This window comes from Fusarium keratoplasticum, chromosome 12 (assembly GCF_025433545.1).
Source record: "Fusarium keratoplasticum isolate Fu6.1 chromosome 12, whole genome shotgun sequence".
Taxonomy (NCBI): domain Eukaryota; kingdom Fungi; phylum Ascomycota; class Sordariomycetes; order Hypocreales; family Nectriaceae; genus Fusarium; species Fusarium keratoplasticum.
Genome location: NC_070540.1, coordinates 291,917 through 306,355, shown reverse-complemented (window position 1 = coordinate 306,355; position 14,439 = coordinate 291,917). Strand labels below are relative to the sequence as shown.

Here is a 14,439-nt window from a genome sequence, read left to right as displayed (position 1 = left end):
CTTAACGTAGCCCACTAGGGTTTCAAAGATATTGCTCTTAAAGCGTCGAAAAAAAAAAAAATGAAGATGCGTAGCCCAGCACTGATAAAAAGAAGGATCATGGCACTTCCTATTTTTTTTCTTCGGAATGGTGATATGAGTTAACTCATCGAGACACGAGTTGATGAACGCCAGTATTAAGCTACCTGACCTGATAAGCCTAACCCTCTTTGCTATCTTATATACACCTTTTCAAATCAACACAAACTTCCGGTCAGCAGCCCTATCACTCATACCCAGAGCCTCTCCGCCCATGATACCATGTATGTACGAGTCTCCAACCAGCCTCCACTTTGACTGCTCCTCAGAACGAAGGATGAAAGGCGTTTTAGCACCGTAGAATATGGCTGCTGCATCACCAGGGGCCATGTCATCAGGTCCAATACCAATCCAACCCTTGCTGGTGATGAAGAATGACCGACCGCAGAGCGTGTTGTGTGCTGCTTGTGTGTATCTCTCATGGTTGTGTCGGTGAGGATCCAAGTAGATGATACCCCCTTTGTAGTGACGCCATTCACAATCCATCGGTGCATCTTCGCGAGGATCATAAGCCTCGTGGTCTGTTTTTGCCTTCTTCTTCGGGACCAAGGCCTGTTCCGACTTCTCGGCCTCATTTCCGTCCGTGATGAGTCCCGCTACCTTGGTTTCCTTCTCCTTCTCTTTGGTTTCCTCGACATGAGACAAGATTGTCTCCATAAAATACGGTTCCAATTCGTCGTCAACCCGACTGTGCCAGTGAGATTGAACCTCATAGCTCGTCGGGCCCCATTCATTTTCGGTAGCTCCAGGCTTAAGGAACAGGCCAGTGCATGAAGATCTGTGCAAGGACTTTTGATGCTTCTTGACGACGCGTTGAATCTTTTCATGTTTGGTAGAACGCTGATCTTCTGACTCCTCAGCTTGGTCTTCATCCTCAAGATTGGTCCACCAGTCTAGAAAGGTGTGCATGTCCCTCTCACGGGCATTTCTTTTCATGAGTTTTCCGTTGTACCTATCGCGACGCTGGTACTCTCTCAGAAGGATGTCGTTGAGCGCATGGTCCGCAATGAACGTGAGGCCTAGAGCCTGCCAGATCCTCTCACTCGTGATGTAGCGCCCAGACATGCCGAGAACATTGCACAGCTCTGCGAGAGGAGGCATGACCCGCTGCTCCCGAGCGTAGGCGGTGTCAAGGCCGGGGATCTTGTATGCGACTGATACCGTGTCAAAGATGAAGCCATTGACAGAGCACCATGGGTGGTTGACAAACGGCTTCTGCCCTTGCGGTGGACCACCAGCGCTAAACCAGGGCACCGAGAGAAACGGCCGATAGCGCATGGGAACTCTAAAGTCTGGAATCCAGCTTTGGTACAGCTTCAACATGGAAGCCACAGGTGGACGAAACGCCCCAGCGCAGTGAAGTAGGTCTAGGTGTTCCTTATGCTGCAACATTGTCTCCGCAAAGTCGGCATACATGTGCTTTGGGTCGGCTTCGTAATCGACGACGATTGGGATGGACTCTCTTGAGGGCCTGAGCTGCTTGCGCCTCTCGGTACTCAATAAACCCGTCATTTTGTCTCTCTGAATAGGAGCTATGCTCGCATAGGGCGACTTGACATCGTCAGCCATGCCCAAGAACGCGTAAATGCGGTCCCTGTCGTCGGTGCATGAGACACCGCCGAAACGAACAAGAAGGTCAAGGATTCCCATAGGGTACGTGGCTGTCGAGTGTTCCCAGGTCTCGACGGCCAGTTCTAGGAATCTCATGTGATCCAGGATGCGGCGATCAAAGTTGAAGGTGCTCTTGTTCAGGATGAAGAGGGCATGGTGCAGGGCGTGGCTAGTGATGTCTAGATTGCCGCAATAGAAGTGGGCAGCTTTGGTGACGGCCTCTTGGATGACCCATCGTCTCGTAAACCACTTGAGACGAAGGAATCTCTGTATAGTGGCAAAGTCTTCATGTCCAAAGAACCTCACCATCTCTTGGCGAATACTCTCATCGGCTCGCTCGCTGGTGGTGCTGGCTTCGTGCCCCGAGCTGCTGAGGCCCCAAAAGAAGTTTATGCATTGATCCATCTTTTCAGCATCGCCGAGCCAAACCAGAACTGCGCCGGCATTGAGATAGATTTGGCCCATGCGCTGAACTTGCTGGCCTAGCTCCTTGGAGTCTTTTTGGTTGATGCACACAGCATCGGCCCAGAGCCTTCGCTTCATATCGGGTTTTCGAAAGCGTCGGAGAGCTTGGTCCAACGTCGGTGTGATGGATATCTTTGACTTGCCAACATACAACGTGTGGGAAAAGACGGCAGGACCCCATGTGTAGGATATGGCATCGTAGCGGCTGTCCCATCTCGTGATACTGACGTCGTAGTGTTCGATGGTGCAGTGTAGGTCTGCATCTTTGTCTGCAGCTGGCTCGAGGACGATAACACGAATCATGAAAGAATCGACGGGTGTAAAGCCATGGTCGAGAATAGACACGTCTTGATTGCCCAGACTTTGATAGACGTAGTCTTTTGGAGTGGAGGACGGCATGGTAGTGGTGGAGCTGCAGTGTACATCGTGAGCTTCTGGAGAGGGGCGTTTTGAGAGAGACAGTTATTAGATACACCATCGGCTCTTGCAGAACATTGGCAGGGCTAATTTTGGTATACTGCCTCGCCTGAAGTTCCAAGGCAGAACAGCAGCAGGCTTGCATCAATTTTCTGCCTCGACCTGACACCTGCTCCATATCGAAACAATAGTTTCAGTGCCGATATCCGAACTCTTCCACATGATATGCGTCTTTCAACCTCCCAAACGCATACTTGCTTATGATAGGCGGACGGCTTGTGACATCCCGAGACAGATATCGCTAGTGCCTGTTCTAGACGCCGTCCTTCCTTGATTTGGGGATGGGCTGGCACCCCTCAAACATGGCGTCGTGGCAGGACAAACGCCTCTTTTGATAAGTCAGCTTGGGTCGCAGTCTGCCTTGAAGAGGCCTCAAGGCAAGAGCCGCATTACTTTTGCTTCGATATCTTCAGCCGCATAGGTTATGTGAAAAGTGTAGGTATAATCCTCGACTTTTTCATGCCCTATCGCAACTTTATCGCCTACTACAAACCAGCAAAATGGGCAACTTGGACGACATTCCCCTAATGCCACTATCGGAGGCATTTTACACTCTCCCTAAACTCAAACCAACAGCCAAAGTGATTCAGTTCTCATCTGGAGATGAGATAGAACTCTGCTTCGAAACCGAGGTTGACGGGTTGTTCGATGACGACGCACCTTCGACCGAGCCGTGCCGAATTATTTGGGCACCGTCTAGCCTACTCGAGGAGGAGGACTCGATAGAAGATATCCTGCACTTGATCGATGAAAAAGCCTTTGACGAAGAGTTTGACCATAGCCTTGAGAGCGCAGACTTGTGCCTAGACTCTTCACAGGATGCATCGAAGGGGGTTGCAGCCAGGGTCGACAAGATTCGTGAGGGATGCAACGAGTTTGAGAAGCAACTATTGAACGCTGTTGTGCTACCTGGTAAATGAATAATTAATCACCTGTTCAGAATCTGGCTAATGCCCCCAAGACGATATCGACGTCTCATTTGACGACGTTCACGTCGACCCTGCAGCCGTCACCTCACTCCGGGCCTTGACAGCCTTGGCAACCGCCGCGCCGCTCGCATTCACTTACGGCCTACTCGCTAAAGAAAAGATTCTTGGTGTTCTTCTCCATGGCCCTCCTGGCATGGGCAAGACGATGCTCGCCAAAGCTGTCGCAAAGGAAGCCCACGTCAGCTTTCTGCCTGTCTCTGGCGCCGACTTTCTCTCAAAATGGGTAGGCGAGGATGAGAAACTCGTCCGCGCCATCTTTTCCATCGCTCGCAAACTTGACCCTTGCGTCATCTTCATTGATGAGGCCGACTCCGTCTTTCGTCAGCGTACAGAGGACGATAGCTCCTGGAAGAGAGACCTCGTATCGCAATTCCTCTTAGAGTGGGACGGAGTCAAGGGCGGCGCCAAAGGGGGCTTTGTCATGGCAGCCACCAACAGAATGTCAGACATTGACCCAGCCGTGCTACGTCGTCTGCCGAGACGTATCTTCGTCGGTGTTCCCACGGCCGCTCAACGTGAGGGTATCCTCAGGATACACCTGAGAGATGAGAGTCTTGGCCCTGATGTGACTGTAGAAGAGTTGGCCAAGTTGACGGACTCATACTCAGGCTCAGATCTAAAGAGTCTTTGTGTTTCAGCAGCCATGGCGGCTGTTTACGAGTCAATCTACGGCAACACTAGCTTGAGCGGCAAGATAAAGGCGGGTAGAAGGACAAGGAGGAAACAGATGGAGCGAAAGCTATGCATGCGTCACTTTGAACAGGCTATGGGCGAGATTGTGGCCACTTCTCAGGGTGGTTCAGCAAATGCTGCGTCTCCGCTGAAGAAGAGTGTGGGACAACAGGATCCCGGTATCGATGCGCCTTCACTTGCCAAGTTTAAAAAGTTTGGGAATATGTATGCCGGAAATGGGAATGATAATTAGGGAGTTCCGGTAGATGTGATCTTGAAGTGGGATTAATGTGCGACGCTGTCTTACATAGCTGGTGTTACTGAATGGAAGAGTGATCAGATTCCAGCTCAAATTGTGAGACAATATATCCAAAGCACGATCAAATTGGCAATTATACTGGAGCATGACGCAGTATATTTCCATCTGTAGAGCTGAACTGACACCTGTCTAACTTGAAATACTTCTTGGGCTGGGCGGAGGGAGCCAAGGCCTCGACTGAGGTCGTCTGAGCGCAGGATGGTGTGCCTCTGAAGGGTTGCTTTTTGGGTCGCATGCAGGATTTACGCAAGAATGCCTCTCGAAGGCATGATCCATCCCCGGGCTATGAATCTCAGCCTCGCTCCTAGGCATGGCAACTCCGATAGGCTCACTATCAGCTTAGGCGCGAAATGCCCCCAGTCACCCGTTCGAGATACCCAAAGATAAAGGTCTGGCTAGGAGGGTATTAAGACAGCCATTTCGATATTCGGGAGCGTTTATCGAGGCGAAACAAGCACGATCGATACCGTGGTCAGAGGAATGCTTATCGCTGCGGGGAGTAAGGCCCACCCAAGCGGCCAACACGACCAACACAGCGCTTCAGCCAAGTTCTTGATTCGTCTCCCCCACGGCCACTCTTCAGAGGCCCGTTTCGAACTGTAAAATGGGCATCTCTCCGTCCAAGCACACGCCAGGACATTTAAAAAGAACAGCCAGCCAGGCCGACGGGACCACCCACCGTGTAACCGTCAGTCAACTCACTCAAGATCAAATCCTACTCACGAAAATCCACATTCCCAACACGATGCATAGGAGATCCGACAGCAGCTCTCTCTGCAAACGGTGCCGGAAAATCAATTTAAACCATTTCCCCCGCATAAGCCACCTCACAAAGGTCGGGGGAAAAGTTCACCGATGGCAAGCCTCAGTCGACCGGGTCAACTTGGATAGTTGTCCATTGTGTCAGCTCATCATGAAAGCGTTTCATTTATCCAGAGAAGAGATGATTCAAAATAACGGGGTACTTCGGTCATTCTCCAGCAGACGGATTGTCGGCCAGGGATGGGCATCGGTCGATACGACCCTCCTCTCACTGAGCCAATACTATTACTGCGGCCTACCATACATTGTTTACCAGCCCCAAGGGAGAGAAATTGTTCGCCTCTTGGGGCCACGCGTTGATTTCAATATCATCAAATACTGGCTTCGGTATTGCAAGGGCCACCATGCAAAAACCTGCACCGCGGTTAGCAATAAGGCAGAGTTGAATTCAATCACTTCCCTCAAATTGATCGACTGCGAAACAAACACGATAGTTCCTGCCAACGAAATGTCATACGTGGCTCTTAGCTATCTCTGGGGAGGCGGAGCTAATACTGTCGCCTCTTTCGTCACCTCCTTGCCTTTCAACATGCCGAAAACCATTAAGGATGCCATGACGGCAACTCGAGCTCTGGGATTCAGATACCTCTGGGTGGATCGGTATTGTATCAACCAGACCTGTCAAGAGGAGGTTGTAGAACAAGTCCACAAGATGGATCTTATCTATAACCATGCAGAGCTGACAATCATCGCCGCTGCCGGACAGAATGCCAATCATGGCCTCCCTGGCGTGTCTCGTAGAGAGGTGGGCCAGCCATCTGCGAGAATAGGAAGGCATTCCCTGGTGTCGTCAATGGGGGATCCTCGTTTGGTTATCGAGCAGTCTACATGGAACCAAAGAGGTTGGACATACCAAGAAGGGCTGCTCTCCCGAAGACGGGTGGTTTTTACACCAAACCAAGTCTACTTTGAGTGCTGCGGAATGTACTGCTTTGAAGCACTGAACCTTCCATTGCCGGCATTACATGTCCAGGACTCTAGCCGCTTCAAGGCTTCGTTTTGTGACGGAGTGAACTTGGGAATGTTCCCTCGGCAGCTCGGGCGCACAGAGTGGGAGGTCATGCAGAGTATCACCCAGTACAGCGCCAAGTCATTGAGCGACCCCTCAGATATCTTGAATGGGGTTTCAGGGGTATTGCGAGCGTTGAAGCAGAGCCCACACAAGATTCGGCACTGCAAAGGCGTCCCTTTCCTCCCTCGGCCACCCAAACCATCAGGTATCGAGCAAAAGAGAGCCCAAGAAATTTACGACGCCTACAAGTGGTCTCCAACTGTGGGCTTCTGCGCCGGACTCTGCTGGATCGTCACCAAGACTTTGAAGCGGCGAAATGGCTTCCCAAGTTGGTCATGGACAGGCTGGAATGGTGAAATCGACTCGGCGTTCACGGAGAGGGAGTGGAGGCAGCTCAAAAGCACCTTGGATATCCAATTCAAAGTCCAGCTCGAATGTGGCGAGGAGTGTGGCTTGGATGAGTATTTTCACCAGTGCATCAATCACGATGTGGCCATCTCAGACACTCTCCTCGTCTCTGGTTTGGTCACACCAGTTCAGCTTACCAGTAGTCTGTTGAGTTCGAGTTATTCCCAATTGCGTGGCTTCACAGAAACTACGGCTAATGCCGTATCTTTGACTAAGAATGGAAAACTATTAGACTGGGACTTCACTGTCACGGACGAAGATCTAGATGTCCAGACTTTGGGGGCATGTTTGGCCATCGAACTTGCTCGGGGAGCAACCTTATTCCACAATCGTTTTTTGATAGTTGTTACTGAAACAGAACGAGGGAGCTATCGACGAATTGGTTTCGCTGAGAGAAGGGGTGCGGGACAATTCCAGGTTCCAGAGTTTGCCAAGACACGGATGAACCTGCAACTTGAATGATGGAGCAACTGCCTGTGAGGGGTTTGTGCTAGTCCCTATGTCTTGTAGATATGGAATTATTCAATCATGGCTTCCAAGTGACATGAACGATCTTCTTGTTAAATGTGCTGAAGTGAGAATACCACGGCGGAATGGCTCAATTAGTGCCGACAAGGACTGGGGAATGAAGAGTTGGGCAGGCATTGTGTTGAGAAATGAGCACTGAGTATTTGAAGACCAAGATTCTGCTAAATTTGTAAGACGTTTCATTCAGTAATGTCAAATTAGTCCCGGGTTCTGTGTTTTGTGGTCGAGAGTCTGCGGTCAAGGTCGTTGCCTACCGTTGCCGGGAACGAAATAATGGCAAAAAAGGCGCCACTTGTGGATTAGGTTGCGGCAAGACTATCTAGCTATATAACGCGTCTGTCTTCGCCCGCCTTAATAAATCGCAGTTGATCCGACGAAGTAATTTTATTATAGACGCGTCAATCGCCATGACTTCTTATGCACTCCAGGTCACAATTGATGAGACCCTATCCAGGCAGGGCTGTGGCGATAACCTCGTCATTGCGCGCAAGGTCAGTGGCGTCATGAATACCGTCTGTACCGGTTTCAGCTTCCAGCGCCGTGGGGATTTTCAAACGTTCAGTTTACATGGACTGAAAAGTACAAGATTGCCTTGTTGCACCTCCTATCAACGGCCAATTCATACGTCTCGTGTCGGCTTCCAAGTCTGGCTTAGAAGATCATCCACTAACAAGTCGATATATATTGAGCGTGCCACCGAGGATGTCCACATAAACATGGGAGAGGTGACAACTTTCGACCAGCACAGTCTGAGTGAGTGCCGAGAAGCAGCCTGCTAGGTTCTTCCCCAAGGCGGGCAGCTTTGGTGTCAAAGGTATCCCCAACTCTTTGAACGCATCCATCCTGATGTATGCTAGGGGTCAGTGGCCAACCATTCGAAGTTGATCAATCTAGCCAGAGTGGGCAGGTGGCAATTCTCCAGCCGCAAGAGGTAAGTATCCTGGCTTCAAGGGCTTGGTCAAGACAGTTCTGATTGTTTGTAGTATTATTTGTTCTGGAAAGAACAGGCTGAAAATGAAAGGATCTACCAACTGAACGAGGCAGACGGACAACAAATTATATTTAATGCAGGGGAAACTTCCAAGGGTATCCATTTCGGCTTCAAGAATCCCGGTACTCCTGAGGCGCCTTCTTGGTACTTTACATGAGGGTCGAGGATCAATAGATGGGCTTCTCTACTCAATCTTCTCGACCACGATGTCGTCAAAGTACCATTGCAAGGACCAACCCGTAGATTTGACCCTAATTCTCAATTTGGTATCGCCAGTAACGTCCTCATTCTGAAGCTCCTCCTCAAACCGAGCCCAGCCGTTGCCCAGGTCTTTGCCGTTGGAAGGCCTCGTCTCGAATACCCTGCTACCGCTGTGCTTGAGGATGACCTCGATAGGTGACCAATCCGTGACGCCGTCCTTATCGATCCAGCTGCACCTGGCGGTAAAGGCAACCTTGTAGCCGCGTGTGCTCTTTTCGAGCTTGAAGATCTCCTTGTAGTCGATAAAGGCGTAGCCTTCTGCGGTAGGCTCGATGATCTTGAACACATGGGAGTCTCCGTAGGGAGTCTGCAGGTTTTCGATGTTGTAGGAGAAGGATTTGTCGGAATTGATGGTCCAGTGGTCGAGGCTGTTGTCTTCGAAGTCGATGTGGAGGGAGGTGCTGGGCTTTTTATCGTCATCGCGTTCCTCGGCTTGAAAGAAGTTAGAGAGACAAGATTCGTTGTTTTTCCTAATAATACTCACGCTGAGTGATGAAGGTGACAGTGGGATCTCCGGGTGCAACTGTTGTTGGAACGGGGACGCAAGAAGACACAGTAGTAGTAGTAGACACGGGCTTCGCTGTCACGGCGCCAATGGCCAATGACCCAAGGAGGAAAGAAAGCGCCGATGAAACCATGTTGAAATCGCTGAGTCTATACCGCTAAACACAGGGGGAAAAGAAAGAGAACAAAGGTTAGAGGATCTGATATGTGGGAAAAGGCGGGCATGTAAGGGAATGCATGCTGTGGGGTCAAAAGTAAGCTGCTGACAGAGAACTCACTTTTTAAAGATCACTGTCAGATTCATGCCTCCAAAAACACCAAAGGTCCATAGACTAGTCAAAAGAAGGCTGGCGTACCTGAAGCTATTCCCGTTCTAAGCGACTCCCCAGCCTCCCATAAGCGGAGACCCGCGCCTCACGGCTGACGCCGAGGATGACGGTTTGATCCTTCAAGCTACTTTTTAAGCATAGCCGAGCGAGGAACCTGGTCTATAGCTTATGCCCTGCAAGTTGGTCATGTTTGATTCGCCCTTGGATTGCGAAGAGTAAGCACAGAGCTCAGCCACGCGACTCGGCGCTTACGCTGTGGGTCCAGGTAAGACGGCAGGGTCTCAGCCGTTGGCCAACACGCTAAATAAAGATGTTTTTTTAATTAAGCAATGAAAGTCCGAGATCATCTTGTCGGATTCCAAATCCCTGGGTAGCTTAGGCTGTATATGCGCCACACTTCTGAGGGTGGATGACTTGTTCTGGTCCTCAATCTGTCATTCAAAACAGATTTGAGTCCGGAGAGGTTTCAGGACATCCTTTAATGATTTACTGTTGGCTCCTCGGGAGCATCAGTGCTGATCTTCGGTGGAGATTGCGTCTGGTGAAAGGTCATGATCTTGTCAGATACCGAGATTGGTGACACATCCACCCGCCAAAAGAGAACATGAAAAGCCACCAATGGTAACCAGTCACGATTTCGGAGTCTTTCTTGCCAAGGCCACATCGGGTATGGGATGAAGAGGCTATTGACGAGATAAGCGAAATGCGAAGGATGTATCGAGATGACTGGGTAGTTGACGCATGCCAAGATCCCATACTTGGCCCTCCTACCCGGCACTTGTCAAGACTCCAAACTCGAAACTCTATGCCAAACTCCAACTCACCCTCAGTAAATCCCCTTGACATTGAATACTAATAGCATATTATAGCCTATATAGACAACATGTAGGTGCAATGCAGAGTCTTTGCAAACCTGATTGGGTTCCAAGGGGTGGCGTGACATGGCAGACCGCTCCCAAGAGTCTCGTGACCACTTCAGCCGAGATCTTGTCTGGGACATAAATACAACGACATTATGCATTTCAAGTCCAAACACGTGAATTATGCCATCAGGTTACAACTGCAGAAACAAAGAGCTTAAGCCGAGGCTGGCTATTTTGCCCCCTTTACATCTCGTGGTGCCAAGACCTGGATCTGCGCCTCTGATGCAACTCAAACATCTCACGCACCTGAGCCATTTTCCGCCTGCGGGGTTCGCACCGGCAAACATGGTCGTACATCACACCAACAAGCCCCATATGTTACCTCTTGTCCAACTGTCTAACCGTCGAAATGGAAGCGGGGGCTTTTGCTCATGCTGCTACTATTGAGCCAATCGAATCGCGGGACCGGGTCGACGAGGTGGACGAGTTTCCCACGTCTGATTATGACGCCGAGTCTGTCAGCTTTCAGGCTGCGAGCTTGAATTCGAGTATATATCAACACTTTTATGAGAATGGAAGGCGGGTGAGTATTTATTGCTATGTCTGTGTACATCCTCGACAGAATGAACTGATGCTGCGGTAGTATCACCACTACCGGCATGGGACGTGAGTTTCAGGCCGAGTTCAACTGCCGTTGTGTAACCTGACATTTGCCAGGTATCCGATCCCAAATGATGATGCCGAGCAGAACCGAGATGATATGAAGCATGTAATGATGCTTGAACTTACTGAGTGAGTGCTTACATTGCAGGAGGAGCGGCTCGCTAACGCTAACTAGTGGCAAGCTATTCTTCGCCCCGGTCGGTAATAATCCACAGAAGGTCCTGGACTTGGGCACTGGGACTGGCTCTTGGGCTATTGAAGGTGACTCCCAAAAGGCCCTGTAGTTTCCGGACACATCTGATGGTTGTAGTGGCCGACATGTACCCCAGCGCTTCCGTCGTTGGTGTTGACCTCAGTCCTATACAGCCCTTATGGGTGCCACCGAACCTGAAATTCGTTGTCGACGACATAGAAGATTCATGGATGCTTGGAGATGGTTATGACTTTGTGCACATGCGCTGTATCAGTCCGTGGTTGAAAGATCAACCAACTGTTCTTCAACAAGCGCATGAGTAAGTAGCCGCAGACCTTACTCTGGTTGACTATTCTAGTTGCCGAAAGTGTACTGAACGAAGCCTACAGACATCTTAATCCGGGAGGGTGGATAGAAATCCAGGAGCTCGATGCTCGTGCACACTGCGATGATGGATCTCTTCCGCCTGACTCCTCCCTAAGCAAATTCTTTGACACAGCCGAGGCTGCTGTAAGAAGTTTCGGCATGAACTTCAGAGCTGGCGAGAGACTTGGGGAGCCTCTCCAAAAAGCTGGCTTCATCAACGTGGGATGCATAGTATCCCTTGAGTTGTGTTGAACCTCCCGCCATGTCACGGCAGGGGGTTGCAGCCAATTAAAATGCGCCATATCAAAGATACCTGTTGCCCCCCCTAATTTAGCCTATGATAGAAGTACCAGCAATCTCTCGAGTTACAAATCGCTACATCACACTGCTCACATCCCCAAATTGACTGGCGCCTTTTTTTATTATAGCTCACCGGCGCCAAAGGCCTCCTTGTACTTTTTGACCTTGGCTGCCCTAATTGAAGCCCCTTACAAGCAAGGCAGTCCGACTTTTTACCTCTTCGGACGTGTTTATGTTGTGTCACGGGCGTAAATTCGTCCCCGGCTCGGAATGCCTGCCTTGATCGGCTCTGTGGATGGAAGGCCTTGAAGACCTCGTTGTAAAGGCGTTCCCTCCACTTCTTCTGGTTAGTATAACGGCTCCAAGCCGGCTGCCCGTGTAGCTGTAAGAGGAAGCTATTTACAAGGACCACATCTAATAAGAAGGTCCAAGCAATAGCCTGCCAAGCGCCCCGGCGGATAGGATGATCATAGCCTAGATATGACCTCCTTTGGTCGCCTCGGTCAACATGATTCATTTCGTCGTTGTAGGAAGCGGCAATAGTAGGGATCGATATAAGCTTGACCGGCTCGCCACTAAAAAAGCGCTGTATTGGCCGTGCCATTGGGGTCTTCGTTGACGGTCTCCTCCTCCAACGATCACATCTCTCATCACCAGTAAAGACGGTTGAAAGGAGCAATACGAGGGCATTATCCTTCCAAGCGATCTGATTGACCTAGAGAAGAAGAAGATAATTTATCAGCCGAATTGTAAGGAAGAATGTCGAGTCTTCCTACCTGATTATCTGCCGTTGGGATGACCTTGATCTCATTGAATTGGAACCCTGACTTCCCTGCCTTATCGGCCTTTTTGGCGTCTGCAAGACCTTTGTAGATGCCACAATTAGGCCGAGCTGTGCCAGTTGCACCGTGGCCGTGCTGACGAAGGGAGCGGAAGAGGTCTGGCGACGAGAAGAGGTTATCCACGAAGACGTGATATGTCAACTCCGGCAACAGGTTAATAAGGGCAATAACGACGCTTTGGGTGGAGTTCAACGCCATGATCTTATCCCCAGCTTCTGTGATGACGTGGATAACTTCCTTGACCTCGTCAACCTCGTTAGGAGCCCTCCGTTGGCTGCCTCTTCCCTTGCCTTTCCTCCTCCCTCGTTGTGATGCCGGCTTCTTCCTCTCAACACCAACTGGGCCGTATTTTTGCGCCAGGCTGGTGCCAAATCCACCTCATGAAGAGGCCTAGCTGGGCAGCTATCCAGACTTTGAGGCCTGTGTCGATAGGCTTATTGGGGACGTATGTAACTTGCTTATTCCTTCCAGTATATCGGATCATGCCCTCGTCTACAGCAAGATGTGAGCCCGGATTACAAAGCTCTGTTGTTGCAAGTTGAATATGTTGAGACCACAGCTCAACGCATTGGAAGACGATAGGAAAGTCGTCATCGTCAGTGAATTTGGTGTGGTCAAAAAGCCGGAGGTGACGATGAAGGAGTTGAAATCGGTCATAAGTCATGAACTTAATGATCGAGTGTTCAGGCCGCTGATCCTCCAGCTGAGGGGTCTTCCAATGGTCTTGGACTGTTATTTCGCTGTGGACCCCTATATAAATAAGGATCCCAAGCCAGACATATACCTCTGCGGCGGTAGTTGGCTTCCAGGTGCGGAGGCGTGACCTTTCTGTTATTTCATGTTCTTGGCTATCAATAACGCCGCTCTGAAGTAGGCTGTTAACCCAGTTATTGGTGTATTTGACCCAGGTATTGACTAGGGAAATAGGCACGAAGTGTTGGAAAAAGTAACAGCGGGCTTTGGGGCAGCTTGTTGACGAGTAGCTCTCGTCGCGGCACCTCGAAGGGTTGAAAATTGAAGCCTCGGTCTTCGGCAGCTGGAAAAGCCGGTCTCCGAGTGCTATCACCCTCATGCTCTTGACGGCTGTTATCTTCGTTGATGAAGCTATTATCATCATACGCGTTGAGTGCCTCCGCCGATATCTCTATAGGTATTGATTGGGAAGCCATCAATTAATTCGAAATGATTTGTAGGGTGATAAAGGCGGAATCAATTAATGACGCATCACTACGTTCCCTTCATGTACCTCCTGACAAATGGGGGGATGTGGGGCTCGGTACGGCCGGGAGGCTCAACACAACTCAAGGGATTAAAGGTGCCCATTGGAGCGTGGGCAAAGGTAACTTTCCCTTCGTCCTACAGTTACTCGCGCTGCTAATTAAAGGCACAAATAGGATCAGAAGCTACGCCTAATAGGACTGTACTGTCGGACTGCCGTGGAGGACATGTTTGGAGCCATGGCTGCCAAACCTTTCCGACGGATTATGGAGGCCAAGGACATTGAGGCATTCCTAACGGCGGCGAGAAAGGATCTCTATGATACAGAGATTCATACATACGAGAAGTACTATTTTTGGATGGGACAGAAACCGCTGGTTTAATAGGGCACTCGGATACGATTTTTTGTCTTTGTTGTCGCCGTCCCGTTGCCTGTATCCCCTCCATCTATTCTTGTTTATGGCACCCATTCACTGCTCAGCCTCTTGTCCCAACCATCACTGAATGGTGACAAGTAACGACCCCTCA

The 14,439-nt window shown here is 50.2% G+C and overlaps 5 protein-coding genes across 5 annotated transcripts; 3 read left to right on the top strand and 2 right to left on the bottom strand.

Annotated features, from left to right (window-relative positions):
- Positions 1 to 231: 231 nt before the first annotated feature.
- On the bottom strand, positions 232 to 2,553 carry NCS57_01368600 (uncharacterized protein; the record flags this gene model as incomplete). The annotated part of the gene is made up of 1 exon (XM_053063314.1): positions 232 to 2,553. The coding sequence occupies one exon, from the start codon at positions 2,551 to 2,553 to the stop codon at positions 232 to 234; it is 2,322 nt and encodes a 773-aa protein (XP_052906647.1).
- A 578-nt stretch (positions 2,554 to 3,131) lies between these two features.
- NCS57_01368500 (AAA domain-containing protein) lies at positions 3,132 to 4,545 on the top strand (the record flags this gene model as incomplete). Its single annotated transcript, XM_053063313.1, has 2 exons — positions 3,132 to 3,543; positions 3,593 to 4,545. 2 exons carry the CDS (start codon positions 3,132 to 3,134, stop codon positions 4,543 to 4,545), a joined length of 1,365 nt encoding a protein of 454 aa, XP_052906646.1.
- Positions 4,546 to 5,962: 1,417 nt separating this feature from the next.
- Positions 5,963 to 7,315, top strand: NCS57_01368400 (HET domain-containing protein; the record flags this gene model as incomplete). The annotated part of the gene is made up of 1 exon (XM_053063312.1): positions 5,963 to 7,315. One exon carries the CDS (start codon positions 5,963 to 5,965, stop codon positions 7,313 to 7,315), a length of 1,353 nt encoding a protein of 450 aa, XP_052906645.1.
- A 1,241-nt stretch (positions 7,316 to 8,556) lies between these two features.
- NCS57_01368300 (uncharacterized protein) lies at positions 8,557 to 9,292 on the bottom strand (the record flags this gene model as incomplete). Its single annotated transcript, XM_053063311.1, has 2 exons — positions 9,118 to 9,292; positions 8,557 to 9,065 (listed from the first exon to the last, which is right to left on the bottom strand). Exons 1-2 carry the CDS (start codon positions 9,269 to 9,271, stop codon positions 8,557 to 8,559), a joined length of 663 nt encoding a protein of 220 aa, XP_052906644.1. The 5' UTR covers positions 9,272 to 9,292.
- Positions 9,293 to 10,738: 1,446 nt separating this feature from the next.
- Positions 10,739 to 14,294, top strand: NCS57_01368200 (uncharacterized protein; the record flags this gene model as incomplete). The annotated part of the gene is made up of 7 exons (XM_053063310.1): positions 10,739 to 10,912; positions 10,973 to 10,995; positions 11,047 to 11,121; positions 11,168 to 11,253; positions 11,303 to 11,504; positions 11,575 to 11,695; positions 14,088 to 14,294. 7 exons carry the CDS (start codon positions 10,739 to 10,741, stop codon positions 14,292 to 14,294), a joined length of 888 nt encoding a protein of 295 aa, XP_052906643.1.
- Between the last annotated feature and the right edge of the window lie 145 nt (positions 14,295 to 14,439).